At 35.8% G+C, this 25,054-nt stretch overlaps 1 protein-coding gene across 2 annotated transcripts in view; it reads right to left on the reverse strand.

The window, feature by feature from the left end:
• Positions 1-25,054, reverse strand: part of LOC123315781 (lachesin-like) — a 116,604-nt gene that overhangs the window by 19,985 nt on the left and 71,565 nt on the right. For both annotated transcript variants that reach the window (XM_044901634.1, XM_044901633.1), the window contains exon 6: positions 5,410-5,538. In XM_044901634.1, coding sequence (XP_044757569.1) covers positions 5,410-5,538 — 129 coding nt within the window. The remainder of the gene's footprint in view (positions 1-5,409; positions 5,539-25,054) is intronic.

Here is a 25,054-nt window from a genome sequence, read left to right on the forward strand (position 1 = left end):
ATGTATCACGTTCAAATCTACTATGATTTTTCTGCTGGATACCACCTAACTCGATAGCTAAAATAAAAAATTTGATTTTCTGGTAAACAGTATAAGATATTCGAAAGTTTGGTAAGCAAATATAGGTTTTCGCACTGGCTGTGTATGATAGTGCTGCTTCAATTCTTATCTACTACTTTGGGTTCATGTTTTAGATGCGATAGAATATGTTCAGTTGATTTTATGAGATCAGTACCTATAGGTATCAAATTGAAAGTATGGTCGAGGCATTGGCTTGAAAAATGGCCATTTTGATAGAAACTCATTCGTCTTCATTAAGTCCTATAAGGTGCTCTTGAATGTTCCTGCTGCTATTAGAACTGTGTCGTGAGCATATAGCCCATACAGTCTAAGCAAGTTCTGTAAGCTTGTGGTTCAGCTCATCCAGGACTAGGCTCCACAGGGGTTAATTATTATTATTTGAACCGGGGTGGTTGTGGCTCGATTAGCCTTTCGGGAACTGCAACTATGTAGACCTTTTCTTCTCTACCCTACTCATTCAGAGGAACCCAAGGAGGTCGTCAATGGTGTTGATAAGACCCATTACATCTTTAGGGGCCTTGGCCATTACCTCGTGAGTACCGAGGACCGTTTTTCCCATATGTTCTTAGTCAGCTCTGGACACTTGCACATGTGTTCAGCTGTTTCTGCATCTGATCCACAGAACCTACAAATCTCATCTGCTGACTTTCCCATACGGTATAAATGATATTTGAACCGACACGACAGTGCCCTGTCAGCAGTCCCACTAGAAGATCAGCTCGTAACAGCTTTAGCAGTTTTCTGGTGTAGGTCGGTGAAATCACCACGAATTTCTTTGACTGAGTGAGTCCATGAGTGCTTCTCCAGAGGGTTATCATGTTGTTCAACTCCCATTGTTGGACCGCTGCCTCATATTGGTATTTTTCAAGCCCAGAGAAAGGCTCGGTTCCACCAGATGTTAACCATGATGCTCTTTTTGCAAGTTCATCGGCACAGGAGGTTAGAAACTACGTCCTGTTGGGGTGTTGCGTGAGCAGTTTCAACAGTGATTTGGTTACCCACCTGTGTCTCAGATATTCTAGTCGTAAATATCTCATTTATCCATTTACTACTAACAATTTTATCATTGAAAATTATCTTCCATTTTTTCGATTCTCAGTACACTTTATTCAAGATATTGAACATTTTTCTTCACGAAATATTCATATTTGCGTTATTTTTGCCGCAACTTCAGTAAAATCCCTGCGTATTGATTATGCTGCCGAAAAATCAAGTTTCTGACATTTCGTGCTGGGTCTGATGACAGGGACACTCTGTATAGATAAAGCCAGTCGCCGAAACCGATTGAAGCCGCCGACGAAAGCCGGTATCCGAACAATGCAAAACGGACCGAGTGCTCCCTCCAACCACTAACGACCGCGCTCGTCGAATATAAAAAAAAAAAGTAAAATTGCACATTCTCTCCTAGAAGTCCGCCGGGCTGGGATCAAATGAGCACGAAAATCGAATTGGTATCCCATCCCGATTTAATCCGGGGCATCTTCCGCAGTTAAAGATAAAGTAACGCGCCGAGGAGAGGAGGCATATTGATTCGCTTCTCATTTGGGATAATGCCATCTATTACCCGGTGAGAATTGTGGAAACAGGGGGAGGCGGGGGCCTCGCCGATAAGAACGGCGGGTTAGGGGCCCTTTTCCGGACGATTTCGTTTTTCCCGGGTTCCGGGGGATCACTATTTACACAAATAACAAATATTCGGATGGGGCTTGTACGGTCGGATTTGCATGAAGCGAATTTGATTCGACCGTTCGCCGCGTAATTTACGTTTGATTTGTCGGAAAAGTTGGCGGTGCCGTAGGTGCGTTACCGGTGTAATCTTCGGGGATTATTGGGGAAGGGTTGAAGATTTCGAAGCCAAACCTGCATATGTAATCGCGGCCCGGGGAAAATTACCATTCCCGAATGAGTTTGTTGGGGACCCAAAGTGATGAATATCAACATATTGACGAATATAGGTACATAGAGATTCAAAAATTTTGCAATACCCTTTAACCTCGAAAGAATTATCTTCTTCAAGTATGAGGTATACAGGGTGAGTCTTTGACTCGTAAATATATTTTAACAGTAGATTCTTGGGTCCAAAAGAAACACTTTTTCCCCTAACCATTTCTTCCGAATCAACTCGGTTTGAAAGATACAGGCTGTTGAGCAACCCTGAAAAAATGTTATTTTTAGTTCTACCTGACAAACGCCTTTTTCAAATGAAATTATTGACTATAGTTTTTCATTTATTTGATGATTTTTTTTCGAACATAAGATATCACTCACGTCGTCCAGTTTTTTCATTATGAACATTATGTACCATAAAAATACCAAAAATTCAAAGAACCCAACCCTTGAAACTAAGTTGGTCGCTATCTGATAAATATTTGAACGTTTTCTGATATAAAAGTACCTATTCCTCAATTTTTCTCTTATATTGCGCCGTTTTCGAGTCACTTGATTTTCAAAAATCAATGTATCAGTGGAATTTGAAAATTTGGGTACTGGGCTGAATAAAACTGTTTAAAAGATCTACATATGTGTAGTGTCACAGATTTAATCACTTATTCTGAAAGTAATTTTGTTTTTCCAGGGGTAGCACAGCTCATAATGAAAACTTAAAATGGCTGTACTTTTTATCAGGACCGAATCGGAAAAAATGCTGTAGGAAAAAAGTGATTCTTTTGACTTCAAGAATCTACTGTATATTTACATATGTTTAGGAACCTAGGTGAATATAAACTATGTAGTTCAATGCATACCTATCACACTCGGAATTTTGATATTTGTTACCCCAAACATAGACTTTCTATCACTGAGAAACACCCAACTTATGCCTGTATCAGAATGTTCAATAGACTTCCTGATGAATTGAAAAATTGTAAAAGTATTTATATCTTCAAAAAGAATTTGAAAGAGATGCTCATCATACTAGAACCCTATTCCATTGGAGATTACCTAGACAGATAGGGTGTAAGGTTTTTGACTTTGTTTCATTTAATGTGCATTTACCATGTACCTACTTGTGACATTCTTTGAAATAAACATTATTATGACTTTAGCCTTGCGGCTTTCACACTCCTCTCCAGAGGAATATTCACTTATTCCAGATATCTCAGATATCGAAAGGATTAAGCTCTGTTGGAGCCCTTTCCAGGTTTTCGGGCTCGTGGTGGTGGTCGGGTCCGGTTCGCTCCTCGGCTCCCTGCTGTAGGTTGGATTCCTGCTCCACCCGCATTTCAGATGGCAAGTAGGGTATCATTTGAAAAAAATCAAGTTTTCGTTGTTTCTATCGAGTGACAAGAGGAAAAATTTTGGAACACGCTGTATATCTAGAACCCAGTTTTTTCTACACGAAACTCATCTTCACGATCTCAATGACCTGTTTTCGAAATTTAATCTTCCTAAAATATGAAATGTCTTTTCTATGCTGATTTCATTGGATCGTCGTTTTTAGCAATTTTTTGCCAAAAACTGTTAATATCTCTGAAAGTATCAGGAATAGGAATAGGTTAGTAATAAACAAAAATACTCAGATGCAGATAGAGAATCGAGAAAAATTATTAGAGATATATTGTTCCATTTCGATAAACGAAGTTTGCAGTATTTTTTCGTATAAGCGGCAACGTCGCAAGATTAAGAATATTTCAGCCAAATTTTCAGAAGTCTAATAAGTCAATCAACGTTGAACACATTGTATTCTGCCTCACAAAAGCTTAGGAATTTCAGAGATGCTGGGAGAGTTCCAAAAGTTACCTAATATTTACATATGAAAAATGTAAAGGTTCATATACTAGCATATATTGAAAAATTTTTAGCCTACTATAGAGCCAAGCAAACTTTCAAAGTCAAAATATTTTATTACTTAACATATTCTCCCCTTAATTGGATACATTTATTACACCGATACTGCAACGTCTCTAGACCTTTCAAAAAACATGTTTCTTCTTGCTCTGCAAATGAGACCTCCACAGCTTTTATTAATTTCTCGTTGGAAGTAAATTTACGTCCTTGTACACTTTTTTTCAGTTGAGGAAAGAGATTACAGTCGAATTGAGCCAAATCTGGTGAATAAGGGGGACGTTCAATATATTCAAACCCTTAATCACGAACTTTTTGTATGTCAACATGAGATTTGTGTGCAGGGGTGTTGTCCTAAAACAAAACACCTTCGGATAGCTTTCCGCTTCTTTTCTCTTCAATTGATCCTGTAGAATGGTCAGTAATGTCGAATAGTAATCTCCGGTTATTATTCTACCCTTATGGCCTTATCCAAATCATGATTACTTCATGGCAATCCCAAAAAACTGAAGCAAGAACTTTTCCACCAGATTTTTGGACACGAAACTTCTTAGGTCTTGGAGAACCAGGGTGTCGACATTGAATCGATTGTTTCTGGATCGTAGAAATGTTCCCAAGTCTCATCCATAGAAACAATTCGGTTTAAGAAGTCTACATTGTTTTCAAATCGAGCACAGATCGAACGCGATGCTTCTGCCCTTACATGCTTTTGGTCAACATACTAAAATTTGGGGAAGCACTTTGCAGCAATTTGTCTCATGTCCAAATTGACGTGATCTACATATATTCGTATGAAATATTCAGTGCTTCAGATATGCGTTTTAGCCTTCGATGAACTGTTTCAATTGAAATCAAAACACCAAAAGGGTTCAAGAGCCACTTTTGCATGATTCGAGAATTACTCAAAGCCATGAGTTGTAGATCTTGGTCGTTCACTTCCCGGTAACGTTTCCAGTTTCTCGATATCGATGGACGAGTCGGGAAACTACGCTTTCACCAACTTGAAAGGAGACAATAGGTGGTCCAAAATTCTTAGAAAGGCGAACGGCAAGAACTTGCCCGAATCTCAAAAAGTTATCGAACGAGGAGCAGAAATACCATTCAAATAGAAGAGAGCAAACATTTGATTTCTCATCAAATCACTTAGATCTATTATGAGTTTTCATTTCTGTCCCAACTCATATAATTTCAAATTATGTTGAACTCCGCGTTGCAGACCTGCTGCCGTATAACGTCATCAAATGAAAAATGTCCGCGTTGGGGGAATGCGAATAATTTGAATACATATCGCAGTATGACTGTCGTAACGACACAAAACACTGTCGACAATTAACTGTCACGCTACTGTTTAACATGTGAAATGAATTGCTGATCGAATACTGGATATAAAACAATGTTTTTCTATCTGATAATGGGGAAATCTTATTGGGGGAGAAAATATTTCTGGAATTGATGCATATTATAAACGACTAAAAAGTTTTTGTCGAGTTTGGAATAAAAAAAAATATTATGATTGAGTTAACATTGTTCAAGTAGAAAACTCACATTGAACCTTCAGCTGGACTCTCTTGCTGATAGATGGAGGAACACCATTGGATGCAATACACAAGTAAACGCCCATATGTAGTCTGCTCACTTTCGTTATGAATAGAACCTCTCCGTCCACCACATTAACTGAAAAATAAAAAAGAATATTTGAGAAATCCGTTTAATTGAAGATTATTCTAATATCTCTTAAGTTCCTCTAGAGAAGGGTGTTTCGATGCATGGAGAATATTTTCACATGTACCAAGTGGTACAGTATTTTACATAAATAGTAAAGAGTAATGTTTAATTCTTTACGTCTGTCAACGCTCTAACTTCTGAAAGAATAGAGCTAGGAATTCGAAACTTTCTGCGAAGGGTTAGGTACAGAATGCTCCGATTATGTTATGTTCAAAAAAGGATAGATTTCGCAAGATGGTACATGGCATCTCAGAAACTATTATATTTGCATAATCCTGGAATACGTCAAATTACAGTTTTCAACTGGGACCTATTTAAATTCTTGGAAATATTGAAGGAAACATTTGCTTTGGTAGAGCAACACAACTGCAGGCCTCTTATACATCAGTATATCCCAAGATTAATGCAACAAGTGATATATTGAAAAATTCTTGGCCTACTATAGAACCAAACAAATTTTCAATATCAAAATATTTTACTACTCAACATATTCTCCTTTTATTATAATTGGATACATTTATAACAGCGAACCTGCAACGTCGCTAGACATTAAAAAAAAAATGTTTCTTCTTGATCTGCAAACCAGACCTCCACAGCTTTTATTACTTCCTCGTTGGAAAAAAATTTACGAATTTCTGAACTTTTTTTCAGTTGAGGAAAGAGATGATAGTCGAATGGAGCCAAATCTGATGAATAAGAGGGGTGTTCAATAATTCAAACCCTAAATCACGAATTTTTTGCATGGCAACATGAGATTTGTGTGCAGGGGCGTTGTCCAAAAAACAAAACACCTTCGGATAGCTCTCCGCGTATTTTCTTTTTAATTTTTTCACGTAGAGTCGTCAGTAATGTCGAATAGTAATCTCCGGTTATTGTTCTACCCTCATCCAAAAAATCAATCATGATTACATCATGGCAATCCCAAAAAACTAAAGCAAGAACTTTTCCAGCACATTTTTGGACACGAAACTTTTTAGGTCTTGGAGAACCAGAGTGTCGCCATTCCATCGATTGTTGCTTTGTTTCTGGATCGTATAAATGTACCCAAATCTCATCCATAGTAACAATTCGTTTTAAGAAGTTTACATCGTTTTCAAATCGAGCACAGATCGGACGATATGCTTCTACCCTTGCACGCTTTTGGTCAACATTCAAACATTTGGATATACTTATAATGAAAATGAACTAATCTAAATTGAGAAGTGAACTGCATGGAATGTGTTCATCCCTCAATTTAGTTTTCCTACTTGTCCATTTTCATTATTAATAGTACTCGTCCTTCCTTCAGGACACTAAACTTGAAGTCATTTGGGTATACATTTTGCAGCAATTTTTCTCAGGTCCAAATTGACGTGAACTATATGATGAACGCGTTCGTATGAAATGTGCAGTGCTTCAGATATCCGTTTTAGCCCAATTCGACGGTCTGATAAAATCATGAACTGCATCGATATTTTGGGAGACTGACACAGAAACTGGCCTTCCCGATCGGTCATCATCTTCAATGGAAAATTTACCTCTTTTGAAGCTTGCAGTCCAATTTTTCACGGTCGTAAACGAAGGACATTGATCACCAAGGGTATTAAGCATATCTTCCTAAATCTGCTTACCTTTTTATCCTTCAAATACAGGTACTTGATGATGGCTCGATACTCTAATTTGTCGATTTTTACAATTTCGGTGGACATCTTTTTTCTTTTCATTTATTGCGCAACTTTGGTTTACTTTTTTGACCTGAAACTTCACACTGACACTTCTAATGAGCTATGGTTCGTTGATATGGTAACGCAATATTTTTTTATGCATGGAACTGGTTAAGGCTAACTAGATATTAATACATCCTCGTATATTCCATAATGATTCGAAAAAATCGATGGTGTATATCATTGTCTTCAAACTACATGAAAAAATTTCACCGCGAAATCAGTTAGAAACTGACACATCTTGTGTCGTGAAATATGAACCACTACAATACCACGGGAAAAAACATAAAAATGCTAATTCCACTGCGGATGGTATAGCTCATCTGGCTGTTTAATCTTGTTCTCGAAGAGAAGCGATTTTTCTTTCACTCCGGATTTGGCGAGAAGTATACCGCGTCTGACGTATTGGATTTTAGATTGAATTTACTTGACGGAGATGAGGCGCAGTTATCATCCATATTGTATATTCGGTTCGGAAAGTAACGAAACGTCGGAAAAAGACGAAGAGCCAATTGGATATGGCCTATTTATTTAGTGGTGGAACCGAAGGAGGCTTGCCAGAGCTTCGTATGAATAGACAACCAACATGACAGCTGACTCCCCCTCAGACAAGCTTGCAATGTGGTTAATCTTCAACCTAGTGACAAAATTATCATGTTATTCATCATCGAGAAAAATTAAAATTCTAGAATATCTGTTTGGGTCTTCATTTTCATGGAAATTGTTGATATTATTTAATAAGTCCCAGTAATTAAAATATGAAACTCCTTTTCTTTGTTAAGAAACGATTCTTCTCCAAATTTATTAGCTCCTTTTCATTAAATAGCTTGCATAAATCCTACCACTGATTAGTTTCAAATCTGGGGTAAGCTGTTGTAGGTATTGTTCGAAAATAAAATAAAATAATTCTTATATCCTCATCCAAAATTGAATGTTACAGAACTTTTACTAAGACCCTCCAACATCTTTTGGGGGTATAAGATTCTAAATATAGCGAATAAAATATTCACACTATACCGTAGATTCGGGTGACTTGGACGATTGTTGAATTCAACTTGTCATGAACGGTGACCTATTTTTATCTGAAAAAAGTGTTCGAATATGCTTAATGACTCAGACTATTGATCAGGATATATACCATGCTTCAGAATTCGGATATGAATTTTGAAAAAAATAAAATATACTTGTCCCAAGTCACTCACCGAGTTGGGAGGCTTGGGACACAATTTAAAATCTATTGATTTCTCAACTCTCAAATGGAATTGACTTGGGACGGTGTATAGTTTTGAAAAATTGGAATTTGTGATTATATAGTTGAAATTCGATAGGGAAATTAAATGATAAACCCCTATTACAGCGAAATTAAATTAAATAATTAAATATTGCAACTCAAATGTAAAAAAACTAAACAAAACAAGGAAACTTTGATTTCTTTCATTATTCGGTGATTTTTTTGTGAAAATGACGTAAATAATATCCTGCGAAAAATCGGCATATTTCCTGCTGCCAATGCGCCGCTTGTATCTATTCGGCATTGTCCCAAGTCACCCTATGAAACAACAAAATAAATTAATGAGATCCGCGATGCCGTTTGATTTGTAAACAGTCTTCTTTCATGACATATCTAATTTCCCAATATCCCACGTACCCAGAAATAAAATTACACATGCACAAAGTGAAACACATGTACACTAGAAATTATAAGGATCATAAAAATCGCGCTTTTACTCTCCTGAATTCGTTAATTTTTTCTGTCCATTCAAAAGCTCTGGTCATGGCAAACTCCACAGGAATTAATTGTTAAACTTGCCGAAAAGGCGCTACACAATCTTGTAAGTTTGTCCCTTCACTCATAAATGATAAGAAACAAAGAAATCTGCAAGGGGCCCAAGTTACAGGACTGTCCCAAGTCACCCGAATCTACCGGTACTTTACATATGGAGTGTGGAATAGCTCATTGAAACTGATTTCGATAATCAGATAATATAATTTTCTTGCATTCCTTATGGCAATAACCTTAAGCAGAGTAACAAACATTCAGTATAGAGAATGAGGAGATCTTTCATACTGCACATCCCAAGACCATACTCCCGATTCAAAAATTGAATGAGAATTGGGTTGAAGGTATGGATCACGTTGTGATACAGTTGACCTGCTTCGAGCTTTTCAGTAATTGAAATAATGAATTTATTCCATTTGTATTTTCCACGCTGAACAGTGATTCGATATGTGAGTATTCTATACGTTACATGTTTGAATAGACTAATATTTGAAAATGAATGCTATCGGTAGAAATTTTTATTCTGTAGATACACCATTTCTGCAGATGCACCTCATCGAATTGAAAAGCCACATGGATTCATCACAGCCCATTCACAGAAAAAAAAAGACGAAAACCAGTCAGAAATCCCCTTTCAAATAGGCCCTGCCCAAGAAACAAAAACCTTTAATGATTCCCAAATATTCACTTTACAATATATGATGTACGAGGTGTTTCTGAATTGATGAAGTGCCTTTTGGCCAAACTTAAATGGGGACTTTCATATTAGAGCCCTTTTAGGTTGGGTCAAAAGAATTGACTTTATTTGATATCATGTAGTTTGTTTATTATATGTATTACAAGTATTGTTCAATATTTCTTTTTTGATATTTAGAAAACTGGAAAAATAAAACTAAATGTCATTTTGAAGTAGCCTGCTCGACTTCTCAAAACATTTTGTACTTTTTAAACATTTATTATGTGGGGAGACTCTGAGTATTATTATATTTGAATTTTAATTCATTTATTTAGTTCATTTTGAATTTTATGAAAAGAATTCGATTCGAAGAAGAGTGTCATATTGATTTCCTCTTTTTCAATTAATTTTTTCGATATGAAAATGCGGGCATATTAATGAATTCTGAGTCAAAATAATAAAAGAGTTGCTTTCTTCATTCTCTTGCAACTGGTAGCAGACGGGATTCTGAACCGAAAGTTATATCAAAGACCCTCCTAAATTTTGGCTAAAAAATCACCCCTTAGAATTTTTCTCATCAGTTCAGAAAGATTCTGTATATTACAGTGCTTTACAATGATTTTCATTCGTGTTGTAGCAGCAATTTTCAATTTTATCGTTAAATCTTTTTTCTTGCTCGGGATATCGAGATTATTTATTCACCCCTACATCAGAAGAACTACAATGCGCGAACAAGTTAGTAAAATAATATATATCATTTTTACTATAATAACTTCTTATTGTTCCATGTTCCATGCATAAAAAAATATTGCGTTACCATAGCAACGAAAAATAACTCATAAGAAGTGTCAGTGTGAAGTTTGAGGTCAGAAAGGTGAACCAGAGTTACGCAATAAATCAAAAAAATGAAGATGTCCACCGAAATTGTGAAAATCGAAAAATTGTAGTATCGAGCCATCATCAAGTACCTGTATTTACAAGGGTTAAGAGGTGAGCAGATTTACGACGATATGCTCAATACCCTTGGTGATCAATGTCCTTCATATGCGACCGTGAAAAATTGGACTGCAAGCTTCAAAAGAGGTAAATTTTCCATTGAAGATGATGACCGATCGGGAAGGCCAGTTTCTGTGTCAGTCTCCCAAAATATCGATGTAGTTCATGACATGATTTTATCAGACCGTCGAATTGGGCTAAAACGGATATCTGAAGCACTGAATATTTCATACGAACGCGTTCATCATATATGTAGATCACGTCAATTTGGACAGAAAAATTGCTGCAAAATGGATCCCCAAATTTTTGAATGTTGACCAAAAGCATGCAAGGTAGAAGCATCGCGTTCGATCTGTGCTCGATTTGAAAACGATGTAAGACTTCTTAAACAGAATTGTTACTATGGATGAGACTTGGGTACATTTCTACGATCTAGAAACAAAGCAACAATCGATGGAATGGCGACACTCTGGTTCTCCAAGAACTAAGAAGTTTCGTGTCTGCGGAAATCTGCGGAAAAAGTTCTTGCTTCAGGTTTTTGGAATTGCCATGGAGTAATCATTATTGATTTTTTGGATCAGGGTAGAACCTCGGGTAGAACAATAACCGGAGATTACTGCTCGAAATTACTGACCACTATACGGGAAAAAATTAATGAGAAAAGACGCGGAAAGCTATCAAAAGGTGTTTTGTTCTTGCAGGACAACGCCCCTGCACACAACTCTCATGTTGCTATGCAGAAATTCGTGATTCGGGGTTTTTATTACTAGAACACCCCCATTATTCACCAGATTTGGCTTCATCCGACTATCATCTCTTTCCTCATCTGAAAAAAAGTTTAAAAGTTCGTAAATTTTCTTCCAACGAGGAGATAACAGAAGCTGTGGAGGTCTGATTTGCAGAGCAAGAACAAACATTTTTTTGTAAAGGTCTGGAGACGTTGCAGGTTCGCTGTAATAAATGTATCCAATGAAGAGGAGAATATGTTGAGAAATAAAATATTTTGACATTGAAACTTTGTTTAGTGTTATAGTAGGCTAAGAATTTTTCAATATGTCCTCGTATTGTAGTTTTCTTGATGAAGAGATAAACATATAATCTCGAATGTCCAAGAAAGAGAAAATTTTTTTCGATATAATTGAAGATTGATGCTATTCCATGAATTATAATGAAAATCATTATATGGGAGACTAGGGAGCATTGATACATGGGGAGGCTTGATACAGGCTTATATCCGCGATCTGTAGCCGTTTTCAAAAGTATTATACTAGTGAACACTATTCTTTGGCAGAGGGCATTGCGTGACGTTAATATGTAAGGCTAACAGTAGTTTGTTTGTGAAATATTCAACGAAGAGTGTTTCGAGGTGAGAAATTGTAAGTTTTTACTCAAATTACCTAAGGGTTTTATGATCATGAATTAATTCTTCGGCATAAACAAACATTTCACTGGTAAATATGCATAAAACTACTCAATTTACAGTTTTATTCGCTTTTCAAAATATATGGGTATAAGATGAAAACATAAATCACTTTAAAAATTGCTTTCAGGGAGGTTTGAGACATTTGTCGTGGGGAGGCCTGATACATGTATAATCTTCAAAAAATATTCCGTAGCTAGTTGGATAGGCCTACATGAAGGCGTCTTCACCATCCAACATATCAAAGGGATTTTTAAAAACCGTACAATCCCCATGTATTTAACGAGGCCGACTTTTCTTGTGTGGAAGTGACTAACTGACAATTTCCTGATTTTTCTACACCTATAGGACCAAAGCAAGCCAGTATCATTGCTGACCCACCTACTGAGCTCAATAATCCTCTCGATTACTCTCCCAGTACATCGTATCAATCCTCCCATATGTGGGGAGGCTTGAGACAGTTTGCATGTTTTTGTGTTCAACGTTCTGTACAGAATAAGATGTTTATGTTTTGCGACTTCTATATTTATTTTGTTGAACGATTAATTGAAGAATTATATAATATAAGAAAAGTCCTGCTTCTTCATATAATTCAGTTTCCAGAATAAAAATTCCAAAAAACGTATCAACCCTCCCCAGTCTCCCCTAATTAATATTATCAGCAACGAATTACAAATCATATTACAGTGCTTCGCTAGAGAATAATATGTTTTATCGAAGCTTTGTATCCAGGGCTCTCATCGAAGCATTCTCCCTCCATAATTACCAAGAATGAACTGAAGGGATATTGAAATATTATTTTTTATGTGATCGATTTTTCATGTCCATTCATTTCCACCTCCGCGCTAAATGATTGACTCTGATTTCTGTCATCCCTCCGACCTGCTTTCTGACACTCCCTACCTTCCTTTTGTCTCATGTTTTTCTTTCATCCCACGTATCTCTACCCCCAAAATTCAAAGTCATACGGAAAAGCTTTCAGCTCCTTACGAAATGACTGGAACGAGGGAAAACAAAGGTGAGGAAGGCCGGACCCGTTTCGTGACGATCTAATAAGGAAATTGAAAATATCGGAGGAACTGAATATATAATTTCCAAAAAGGGATCGACGAAGGTCCGCCATCGCTCTGCCCATTCACCGCCATTACGGAATACGGGTTAATACCCGAATTATGGCGGTAGAAAATTGGGAAACTTTTTCGGCATTAAAATGTCTAATAATTCACTGGAATGGAAATTGAAAAAGAGAATTCCATTCTTCGGGCTATTCATTTAGATATGGACCCGGCTGGTTGCATCGATTGTGGCTCCTGGGAGCTTGCTCTTAGTAATGAAGTAAGAAGGTTTCGACAGTTCTGAAATTCAGATTTTTTATTGCAATCTAGAGTTTCAATTTCAGCCAGGAGTAACTGAATGTAAGGATCGATTGGCTGATTCGGAAAATTACGTCATTCTCTTTCATCCTCTTTTCCTTATTTTATGTAGGTACCATTTTTTTTTTATTTCAGCTTAAATGTAAGCTCAAATCATCGGAGTCCATTTTTTGGCACAGAAAGTATAAGGATACAAATGGAATCTGATGAAAGCGATTTACACCTACGCTTGCTCGGCGCTGAGCTACTGATTCGGTATCATATCTTGGACCACCACCGATTTAGCAGCCTTACAGAGAAGAATAAAGACGAGGCTTACTAAACACAATAAACAACACCCCAAAAACTCAATAGAACGGACAGAGCTGCCACGACATCTTGAGGGTAGAGAAATTGTTGATTTGTCCAACCATATGTCCCAGGAAATCGAAGGACTTCGAAAATATTTCCTGAGCAAGGCTGTTTCGTCAGAACTCCATCGAGTAGTTTGTGTTGCTGATAGTTCTACACCGTTAAATCTACAGCAGGACCACTTGGAAACCGTCGAACACTCTACAGAAAGTAAAATGCAGAAACTGATTGGCAAACCTTTGGAAGGCACCAGAACGAGGTCAACCATGATTACGTCGACATATCTGCGTCGAACTACTGGTTGACTTCCGGAAGGTTGTTTCCTGAGACAGAGGGCTTCATGTTCGCCATCCAGGATCAGGTAATTCCAACAAGGAACTACATGAAATATATCGCCAAGGATGCCTCAGTGGCGGACGATAGCTGTCGTTATGGTTGTGCAACACATGAAACTATGCAGCACATCACTGGGGGATGTCAGAAATTCGCGGGCACGGAGTACAAAAATAGACATGATGCTGTTGCCAAGATTCTTCACCAAGAATTGGCACTAAAACTCCAACTTCTTAGTTCGAAAAAAGTTCCTTATTACAATTACTATCCGGATGCTGTATTGGAAAATGAACATCACAAGCTCTACTAGGATCGCACGGTTCTCCCAGATCGGAACATAACCCACAATGGACCAGACCTCATATTGCTCAATAAGGATGGGACAGAGCACTATTCATCGACGTGGCAATTCCAAATAATATCAATCTTCTAGATAGGCACACTGAAAAAATTTCAAAATACAGAGATCTCGAGGAACAAACCAGAAGACAGTGGGAGCTGAAAGATATCAAGACCATCCCTATTGTCGTTTCATCTACAGGCCTCAGGGGCGGATGGGACCACCGGGAAACCGGGAAGATTCCCGGTGGGCCGGACGATTGTTGAGCCAGAAGGCTGCTCAGTTCGTACAATTTTTTTGTCTTCGGCGGAACATATTTGACGTCGATATTTTTATTTTTACAAATACATTGAAAACCAATTCAAAATTAATGTTGGGAAAACTACCAATAAATATATGTTTCAATAAGTTTTGAAAATAATATTGATAAAAATAAATTATTCCTGAACATCTGGCATAAACAGGGTGGCTTGAAACGTAATGAAATACAGAAGCTGCAAAATACTCTACACGTGATTGTATGATTATTATGCTGAACTTGCCTTATACGGATGTTTTAAGTTGCCAGTCCATGGGACACGGGGTGTGAAAGTAAAGTTTAGTTATGTGATATCAAACCTCTGTTTTTAATATCACACTACCAAACTTTACTTTATTACTTTATTCAATATTATTTGACAGAAGCTTGCTCCCTATAGGAAAAAGAATATCTATGTCGGCCAACTTAGTATTTGAAGATGCATAGATTGCAATTCAATTATGTAAAACGAAAATCTCCTAAAAAAGGTTAAGGTTATTGAGGAAATATATATTTTCTGACAGGAAAGGTCTCTTCTTTGAGATCTAGCTCCTTATATAATCTACACTGAAACGAGTTATATAGGTATTCTTATTTCTCAACAAAAAATTCCTACAACTCAATTTTCTTGTTTCTACAGACAAAATTATCATTATTATAAATTTTTGTGTTTTCCACATCACGAAACTAGCAACATTAGGCGTGTTTAGCTTAATGGCCATTTAATTAGTTGCAGTATCAATAGTTTGTAGATTTTATTGAAGTTTTGAATGATATGTATGAGTGTTTCTTCAAAATTTATGTAGGTACAGTGGGTGTCTTACGTAAGTGGGTCACTTGATTCGTTTAGCAAAATCTTGAAGTGAATAATTAATATGATGATATTTCAAGTTATATAAAAATATATGATATCGAAAAACCTATCTAATATAATCATGGAAAGGTATTATGGTAAAAAACTAAAAAACCATTTTTCAAATTAGTAAAAATTCTTCAGTGTTGACTGGCTTAGAAATTAATGGTACATAGAGACTATTTCTAACCTTTTTTTTTCATTTAAGATTCCACCAATTTCATTCAAAATTACCCTAGGGAAATTTGAAATAAAAATTTGGAAACTTTGCATCCATGTTATGTATGGTTCAAAAAATACTTGATGTCAAATGTGAGAAAATTTGAAAATTTTCATTTTTTCAACCATACCTATAGACAACATAGATACATTTTCCGTTGATTTTATTTACTCAGAGTTGTTTTGAATAAAATGGATTGAAATAAATATAAAACTAACATAATGCAGATTGTGAAGGAGTAGTTAATTTAAGGGTCGATTTATAGTCGAAAAACAGTGGGTCTTTTATATAATATTTTTTTTTTTGAGCAGACCATGTTTATATACAGCTTCCTGAAGAAAGCATATGAAAAGAAATGTTCAATTTTATTCTTAGAAACCAGAAAGCGGACAAAAATCAAATTGAGTAGTTGTTCTATATAGGCAATAAAAAATTTTTTGGTGTTTCCCTATAATGTCTGCATGCTATCCGCCAACTAGGTGAAAACTTTCACTTAAAGCAGGAAATCAAAAATTAATTTCTCGAAAGTATTATATGAATAAGAAAAAAATTCTGGCGAAACGATTTTAGAGGTGTTTTTTAATATCCCTTGCAATTATATGGGAACATGGCACAATTTTTTCATTGCCTTCTCGATCCTACAAAATGTCTGCTCAATTTTTTGACAGTTTTCTGAATTGTAAAAAAACATTTGAAAATTGCTTTTAAGGTGCCGTCCGAGGTGCCATCTTTAGGGGCTGCTCATCAAAATTTTTTTTTCATGGCAACTGATGCTACTCCACTAAACCCCCACCTTAAAAGTACTTTTTTCGTTCTTGAAGTGGGCCGGTCTGGAAGAAAATTCCTGGGCCGGTTCGAGGTAGCCCATCCGCCCCTGACAGGCCTGATACCGAAGAAACTACTAGAGAACTTGAGGAAACTTCAGTTGGACGGAAATATCTATAGTCATGTAGAAGGCGGTACTGCTGGGAACGGCGAGAACTGTACGCAAGTACATGGGGAATGCAGAGGAACACCGTCTGCTCCGACAGGAAGTGGAGCGACCAAGACCCGACCACCACCACGAGCCCGAAAACCTGGAAAGGGCTCCAACTGAGCTTAATCCTTTTGATATCTGAGATATCTGGGATAAGTGAATTTTTCTCTGGAGAGAAGTGTGAAAGCCGCGAGGCTAAAGTCACTAACCCCTAGTTTCACAGGGCTTGATGTAGAATCAACACTTGATGTTCGGATAGACGTCAATTTCTTTTCAATATATAATACGATCAGAGTATCCTTCTTTCATTTAATTACTACCTATATGCGTCCACTCAATTGCTACTTTTTCAATATATTCAGAAATGAAAGAGTTTCGGTGACTTCGTTTTGGAAATCGAGTTTCTGTTACCTATGTTGTGATTTCAAATGACAAAATGGCGAATGCGCATGGAGAAAATTGACATGTGTTTGTTCAGATGATACAGGAATTTAATAGATAATTAATTAGATTCCTTGGATGAACCGAATATAGAACAAGGAATAAGGCAACATGAGAAGATTGCGTCAGGAACGCGTATATTGAAATTTGTTGAAGCTATCGATCTCCATGTTGATTGTAGCGAACAAACGTGAAAGCATGTTTAACAAGATACCAGAGCTCTTTCTGAACGATTTGGTGAATTTGTTCGATGTACATTCTGAATTTATTGTCATGTTGAACGAAGGCAGATGTGAATTTCCCTTTCTTTCGATTCGAGTTCACTTTTGTAGGTCCCATTTTCGACTAGCAATCGTATGGGGGAAAGTTTTATTGCTTTGTTTCAGATTACTGTCCAGAAAATTCAGATTGGAAGTCCATTTGTAAATAAAAAGTTCTGAACTTTATCTAGTACAAAATGGTTATCCTCTATCCTTAAGTATTTATTCCAAGTTAATTCGAGTCCGATTTTCAACTGTCGCAAATTTCACAAACTGCGGTATATGTATTTTTGGTGGAATTAACAAAAAATAACGAAATTGAGCAATTGAAGAAATGCAAATGAAAAAGAAATACACTTATAAATCGAACTGAATCGAAAAAATATATAATTTTATAATTCTAGCAGAACAGGGATTTCACAAAAACTTCTATTCCAAAATCGCCTGTAAGATTGAGCTCTTATCAATTCTTTTGAAAAAACAGGAAATCAATCATTCCATGAATCTTACTATAAACCTCAACGTAACCGACTGTGTGAATGATCTTAAGCCGCATGAAATTGATGATGGAGAGAACAGTTGGTAATCCAACAAAACAAGATGTGAAATCTGACGTTGATAAACTATGCGAAGCTCTGACTGAAGTGCTAAGGAATGTCCCACACCAGAACCTAAATCCTAATGCATTCCATGCAAGACAAAGAGACTTTCCAAAGTTTGACTGGACAAAATTCTTTCCATTCTTCCACAGAATAGCTTAAATTTGCGGTGATTCATAAATATATATACTGTATTCACATTTATTTTAGCAGTCGGTTGGCCATGGAATAATTTTCTCAAGTTTTTGTAACTAGAACGGAGTAAGGTTGGCACTCATGAAATGTCGTTAATGTCATAACGCCCACATAACGCCGTTGCCACAACTTATATCAATTTTTATTACGAAAATGCCGAAAGTGATTGAAAAAAGAGACAGGGTTTCAAGAAGTGCTGTTTAGAATTCAGGTCCGCTCATTCGAATAATTATACCCTGACCTGATATTCTAAAATCTACAATACGTCAGACGGTAGCGAACATATTCAATGTAAGAGAATTCATATAATGTTTCATCTGAATCTAAACGACTTATATTGTAGATTAATGTTTCGACAATCAGAAAGATTGTGAATCAAGAGGATGACAAGGAATTTCCTTCTATTGGCAGACCCAAAAAGTGGTGGCATTTGAGAATTTTATGTTGAGTGAATTGATGCGAAACGTTACTACAGGATTCTCGATGAATCGTAGCATAAGTTTCCAAAAATTGATTTTTCTATTTTTCATTTGACTTGTCCTATCCTATACATTGTAAATGTCTTAAGGTACCAATAAATACCTAATTATTATTATTATATCAATGTATTAAGATGAACAGCCACAAATACGAGCCAGTTGTCCTGTTTATTCATGTGAAATTTTTGTTCAAAGGTTCATCTTGACTTTTGTAATTATCTGTTGATTTTTTCGAGATATACCCATTCCCAACCACTGCATCATATGCATTTTATCTTCGGGTTAATATTTTTGATATCTACAACTGAAGTAACGTATTCAAACTTTAGCCAAAGAAGATAACGAACATTAACTCTCCTCAAGCTAGTGCATATTATGATATTGTACTGATCTCTTGTATTTTCCCTGCAAATGACTGGATTTGGTATGCCTTCAATCAGTTTGTATAAACTTCAGTTATGTTAGTCACATATTTTCCGAAGAGATTCGACATTGTGATAAAATATGTAATAACAGAAACTTTTAGGTAGAAGGGGCAACATAGCGTTGATTTAAAACCCAAAAATGTTTTGACAAGCGTCATAACCTCACATTTTCGTACTATACAGAGTGAAATGTGTCAAATTTCCATGGCCAACCGACTGCTAAAATAAATATGAATGCAGTATACTTCATTCAAATTTATTTAAGCAGTCGGTTGGCCATGAAATAATTTTCTCAAGTTTTTGTAACTAGAACGAAGTTAGGTTGGCACTCATGAAATGTCGTTAATGTCATAACGCCGTTGCCACAACAAATATCAATTTTTATTACGAAAATGCCGAAAGTGATTGAAAAAAGAGAGAAGGTTTCAGGAAGTGCTATTTAGAATTCAGGTCCGCTCATTCAAATAGTTATACCCTGATCAAAGATTATTGAGTAGAAAGATAGGAATCGCCCTCATATCGCTAGTACTAAAAACCGACTACATTTTGGCCAGTGAGAACACGCGTGACAATGAGATGGCTCTAAAAACGCACTGTCAATACAGGAAAACTTTTTGATAACAGTTTTCTGTTTTTCAATTGAGGAGCGCGAAATTCGAATTCTATTTCTCGTATTCCAATCCAATATTGACTTTGTTTCTATCAGAAAACAAACATCCTGAGCAACAAAACAAAAGTGTGGTTTTGCTTTGTGATCAGGAGGTTAGTTTTCATCTAAACATTGTTTGGAATCAATTGATATCAACGAAAAACGCTGTTAGATATGCTATATGTTTATTTGCAATGGGCAAGTTTCCTAAAACTCCAAAACAGAATTTGAGATTATTCATGGAAAGCCTTTTCCACTAGTTATCCAACACGTAAAAGATTGGCTTCAAAATTCAGACATTTCAGAAATACACCCTTCGAAACTTCGACTATGTGAAAGCTTGTGACGTAGAATGCCTTTCTTAAAGTATAATAATTTTTCTTAATTCGACAACACTGGAACCGATCAAGAAGATATCCACAGATTACAAAAAATTGTTTCTGTAATCTGTGTCTATACCTTCTTAAAACCCATGACATTTTGTGTCATTGTTTGTTTTTCTTGTCAAGTGTGAACACCAAACTTGATATTTATTACGTCTATGGTGATCAGAAAACTTTCATGACCATTACTGACACAAATGGACGTTGCCGGATTGTAAAAATGACGTAGAATGTTCATAAAGACCACTTCTGAAATCAGAATTTTCGTAAGCGAATACAGACAAAATTCAATATGTTAAAATTCGAAAAAATATATTTCGAGATATTTGAGTTATAAGGATTTTTATGACATATATTTTGAAATTTGGGAAAATACCCCATTCATAAAAAATTTACAAAAATTGAAATAGTGGGCAATAAATGAAGCTTTAACTAGGACACTAAAGTATATGGTGATCTGCTATACGAAGGTGTTGTTTCTGTACAAAAGGTTGTTCTGAATTGATGAAGTTGAATTTGTAAAATAGGTATACATATATCAGAAATCAATATGAACCAATATTCAATATACCATCATAGCATACATATTCCAGTTACTTACATATCTACATATGTATTATTTAAAGAATTTTCAGAACCACACTAAAAAAACCTTACAGACATATGCAAGGCCTGTATGTCAGTATAGTTTCTTGGTGCTTCCTAATGATATGGTCTTCATGACACAATATACAAATTGAATAATGAATGAACAAAACACTCACAACAGGTTTCATGAAACTTTGACTTTCTAAACAATAATTTGACAGTCACTCGGTTCCCAAATGGAAATCAATAAAACTTCTGCATTTCTGAATATATTGAAAGAGTAGCAATTGAGAATCATTGAATGGACCTATAAAGATCATAATTTCCCCTTAATAGGCCGTTCCTGCAAGGGATGCTTTCTGCATACAACAATTTACGTCGATGAGCAGTTCTCAATTGACCTGCAGTAAAATGTTCTTTGCACATGGTGTAGTAAGTAGTGTATGCTGAAGTAATTGTCTTCAAGCCCTGAGAATTTTATCCACTTCGGAGCACTGAAAATTAGAATCAATGAATGACCGATTTTTAATACTTACGCTTCCATTTTCCTTAGTTGAGTGAAAAACTTAATCACGTAAAATACATTTTATTATTTGATCCACCGTTCTTCACCATTCAATAATTTTCGAACAATATTTTGATGTTTTCACCAAGAAGTAAGACAAAAAAATTCAAAAATCAGAAACTACAACGAGCCAGATAAACAAAAAGCGGAATGAGAATCAAAACATTCAAAACTTCTTTGATCAAAATTGACGTCTGAAATCTTAAAAAATTTCATATATTTCTGCAAATGGCACTCAAATTAATATTTTAACCAGTCCTAGCGTTTTAAAAACACGCGTGACACACAGATGGCGCTCAAATCGCTTTAGTCGCCTCGTTTCCCATCTTTCTACTCTATAATCTTTGACCCTGATATTCTAAAATCCACAATACGTCAGACGGTAGCGAACATATTCAATGTAAGAGAATTTATATAAAGTTTCATCTGAATTTAAACGACATATATTTCAGCTGGATATTTCCACAATCAGAAAGATTGTGAATGAAGAGGATGACAAAGAATTTCCTTCTATTGGGAGACCCAAAAAAGTGGTGTCATTTGAGAATTTTATATTTGAGTGAATTAATACGAAAAATTTACTACAGGATTTTCGATAAATGTCATCGGAGAATAAGTTCCCTAAAATGGATTTTTCTATTTTTCCTTTGACTTGTGCTATATAATGTAAATGTCTTAAGGTACTAATAAATACCTATAATTATTTTATTATTACATCAATGTATTAAGATGAAAACCCACAAATACGCGCAAGTTGCCCTGTTACTTGCTTATTCATGTGAAATTTTTGTTCAAAGGTGAAGTTCATCTAAACTTGAAACTTCCTTCAATTCCTTTTACTTATATTGGTGCAAGATGATTTTTGTTGAGGAATTTATTATAACATTCTTGTAATTATCTTTTAATTCCTTCGGGAGATACCAATTCCCACCACTGCATCATATGCATTTCATCTTCGAGTGAATATTTTTGAAATCTACAAATGATGTAAGCCAAAGAAGATAACGAACATTAACTCTCCTCAAGATGGTGCATATTATGATATTATACTGATGTCTTGTATTTTCCATGCAAATAACTGGATTTGGTATGCCTTCAATCAGTTTGTATGAACTTCAATTATGTTCGTCACATATTTTCCGAAGAGATTCGACATTTTGATAAAATACGTAATAACAGAAACTTTTACGTAGAACGGGCAACATAGCGTTGATTTAAAACCCAAAAATGTTTTGACAAGTTTCATAACCCCACATTTTCGTGCTATACAGAGTGAAATGTGTCAAATTTCCATATCCAACCGACTGCTAAAATAAAAGTGAATGAAGTATACGTGTTTCTGTCCAAATGTAACATAGGCTACTACTAAACTTTGACCAAGTCCAAAGATTCTGTCTGAAATAATGTTAATTTTTTATCTAACAATTTTTCACGTTTTAAATTCAATTATTTGGTCAATTATTGCTCATAATTATTGATTTATGAATATCATAATAAACTTCCAATCTGGCAACACTGCAACCCCCATAACCTGTAGACATTTATGTTTCTTTCAAAAAAATGAGTTTGTTACATCAAAATTACCCGAAAATTTTGTACCTTCGAAATCTCAAATAAAAATTCTCAACATATTTTTTCGACATCCCCACCCAATTTTGTTTCCCACCAGAGGAGATAACAATGGGCGATCAATTCGCAAAAACAGATGCCTGAACAATAATCGTTACCATTTGAGGAGTGTTCCCGATAATGAACGGGCAGAACTAATAGAAAATTCGAAGGAAACAGAGAACAACTCTAATCGGCCTGCATTCCGTGGGGGAGTAATTACTAAGGTCGCTCGCACCGAAAACCAATCAATTAATGTGGACCTGGAACGGTTGCCCGATGGATCGTATAAATGCTGTTATTCCTATCTGGTAGAACTGAAATGTTTAGGGATCTCAGTTGAAATGTTTGAGTATGATATGCGTAGGATATATAGATATCTATATAGATAATATTATAGATTCTTAATAAAAATTGTGTTTTTCAAGGGTGAGGCTTTTTTTTCACAGGAGATACAACCAAAAGTCATATCATTAGAAGACATTAGGAAAAAAATAAAAAATTCTGTTCCTTAGAGACTGCTCTGTCATGTAACTCTCAAATTTTTCACAAACCTTCAAAACAGTTTTTGTATCCACTTACAGGTTCTGAACTCGGTCTATCTCTGTGAATAATAAAGTTAAATTTTTTGACTGACAAGTAGGGTAAGATGAGAACCGTCAAACAGGGTTAAGTGGATATAGCGGGGTGAAGTGGATCAACCGTGTTTTTTCGCATGTTTTATAGCGTAACTCATAGACAAGACCCTAAATTGCCGCGAAAAAACTCTCTGTCTACTGTTACCTCCTAAGATTGCTAACTCGTGCCTTGGATACAATTCTGGTTAGTTTTCTCACAAAAAAAAGTTTCGTACTCTCTCGAATAAACAGTTTTTCAATTGTTCAACTTCAATTATATATTTGGCAATAACTACGATAGTTATTCTCACCTTAACTTTTACAAGTTGCGTAAAAAACTAGTTGGAAGGATATTCCCCATTTTGAAATCAAATGTACCACCACAGTTCTTTAAGAAAAAAAATATTTGTTACTTCACTCAAAAGTGAGGGGTGAAGTCGATCACCAATGATTTAGTCAGGTTTGACCATGTTGTGTATAGGCCCATATCGCAAAAATACCCTTTTAGTATACCCGCGTGCAGAGGATATAGCTCTTGTGAAAAGGCAAAAAATAATTCGTAAAATCCACCTGAAGCAAGTTACACGTGGCTGGCACATCTTTACTCTGAAAGCCAAAGAAGAGAGAATTGAATCTCTATACCTATATGAAGACTGACTAGAGTATAGAGTACATTCATATACCTTCATTCAGTGGCGCAGCCAAGATTTTGTTTGGGAGGGGGGCTTTACACCGAACGATCGTTTAATGTTTGTACTAGAAAAAAATTTGAATCGTTGGTATCTTTGGGTGGGAGTTGCTCACTTCCCTGCGCCAGTGCCTTCATTCAATAGACTGTTTTTATGTTCGTTAGAAATTTATTTTCGTTGTTTATTATATTTTGTTTTGAAACAAAACATGTTTAGTTTTACACAGAAAGAATAAAGATTTTTTTTATTTTTTCAATGGTTCTAGTTCTGATTTCATAGCACCTGTTGGTTTAAGGACTCAAAATATATTTTTCTTTCATTTCATTTGATCCACTTCTACCCTCGTATAGTTAAAGTGAATATCCATTGATTTTTAAAATGTGATCCACTTCACCCCAAAGTACGAGGTGAAGTGGATCGCACTTCAACCAAAAAAATTTCAAAAACTGTGCAGCCAAAAATTTTGGTAAATAGACCAATCGATAGCGAAAGGATCATAGTATTTATATTATAAACGCCAGCCCACGCACTGATACTTTGAATCTTATTGCCTAAAAACCTCGATTTTTGATCCACTTCACCTCGTTTGACGGTACCTATCTGAATAACCCATCAATATGTTTATGAATTTGAATTATAGACAGAACA

This window comes from Coccinella septempunctata, chromosome 6 (assembly GCF_907165205.1).
Source record: "Coccinella septempunctata chromosome 6, icCocSept1.1, whole genome shotgun sequence".
Lineage (NCBI taxonomy): Eukaryota > Metazoa > Arthropoda > Insecta > Coleoptera > Coccinellidae > Coccinella > Coccinella septempunctata.